Source organism: Limulus polyphemus, unplaced genomic scaffold (assembly GCF_000517525.1).
Source record: "Limulus polyphemus unplaced genomic scaffold, Limulus_polyphemus-2.1.2 Scaffold1991, whole genome shotgun sequence".
In the NCBI taxonomy this organism is placed as follows: domain Eukaryota; kingdom Metazoa; phylum Arthropoda; class Merostomata; order Xiphosura; family Limulidae; genus Limulus; species Limulus polyphemus.
In genome coordinates, this window is record NW_013667601.1 from 168,096 (window position 1) to 168,983 (window position 888).

Genomic DNA, 888 nt, shown 5'->3' on the forward strand with positions numbered 1-888 from the left:
GAATTGGTCGAAAGACGCAGTATGGTTGACATATTTTGATGAGCCCTGGTATTAGTCGAAAGACGCAGTATGGTTGACATATTTATTTCACATTCTTCTTTGATTTCACTCATAAGATCTCAGAGATCCAAGTTGTTAAAATAGAGTTACGTGAAGACACCAACTGCATAAAGCGATACGTTCAACAGGCAATCTGAGTCCTTATTTACCTGTTATTTATTCTCAGAACAAAATATATATATATATTTAAGATTGTGAAAATCGTGAAGCATAAGTGGTTTGTATCGAAAGAAAATAAAACTTACAATATAAAACAAATCAGTTGCCTACCTCATACAGATACCAAGTCTCCTTGGGAAGATAAACATTCACTTGCTTTTGTCCCTGAAGAAAAAAAGGGACCGAAATGTTAATTTAGTGATATCTTATTGAATTCACAACATTTTAGTTTTTTACATCCAAAACACTTTTCTAGCTTCATTTATTATGCACAGTTTGAATAAATAACGATGTTTCTATACAGAGCAAGAAAATATAATTAACTACAATGCAACTTTAGTTATTAAACGGGAAAATTTTAAAGATTAAACATAGTGCAATTTTCTTTCCAAATATTTATTGTGTTTGTGACTTTAGGTTAAATTGACACAAAAAAAGCACTACTTTAAGTTTAATTAGTTTTACTAGTCTATCCTGTGGGCATTAAGGGAGCTGTGCTCTTAAACAGCACAATAATTAACTTCGGAGTATAATAAATCCTTGTGAAGTTTGGCTGTGATACCAACTGTAATGGATTTTCTGATCCATGGATGGTGATATCACACTGAATGACACGGCTATAGGCGTTTAAAACTTGACTGTTCTAGACCTATCTATCTGTATATTAAT

At 32.0% G+C, this 888-nt stretch overlaps 1 protein-coding gene across 1 annotated transcript in view; it reads right to left on the reverse strand.

The window, feature by feature from the left end:
• Positions 1 to 331: 331 nt before the first annotated feature.
• Positions 332 to 888, reverse strand: part of LOC106465585 (lysosomal alpha-glucosidase-like) — a 13,797-nt gene continuing 13,240 nt past the window's right edge. The window contains exon 5 of the mRNA XM_022393509.1: positions 332 to 384. Within this exon, the coding sequence (XP_022249217.1) occupies positions 332 to 384 (53 nt within the window). The remainder of the gene's footprint in view (positions 385 to 888) is intronic.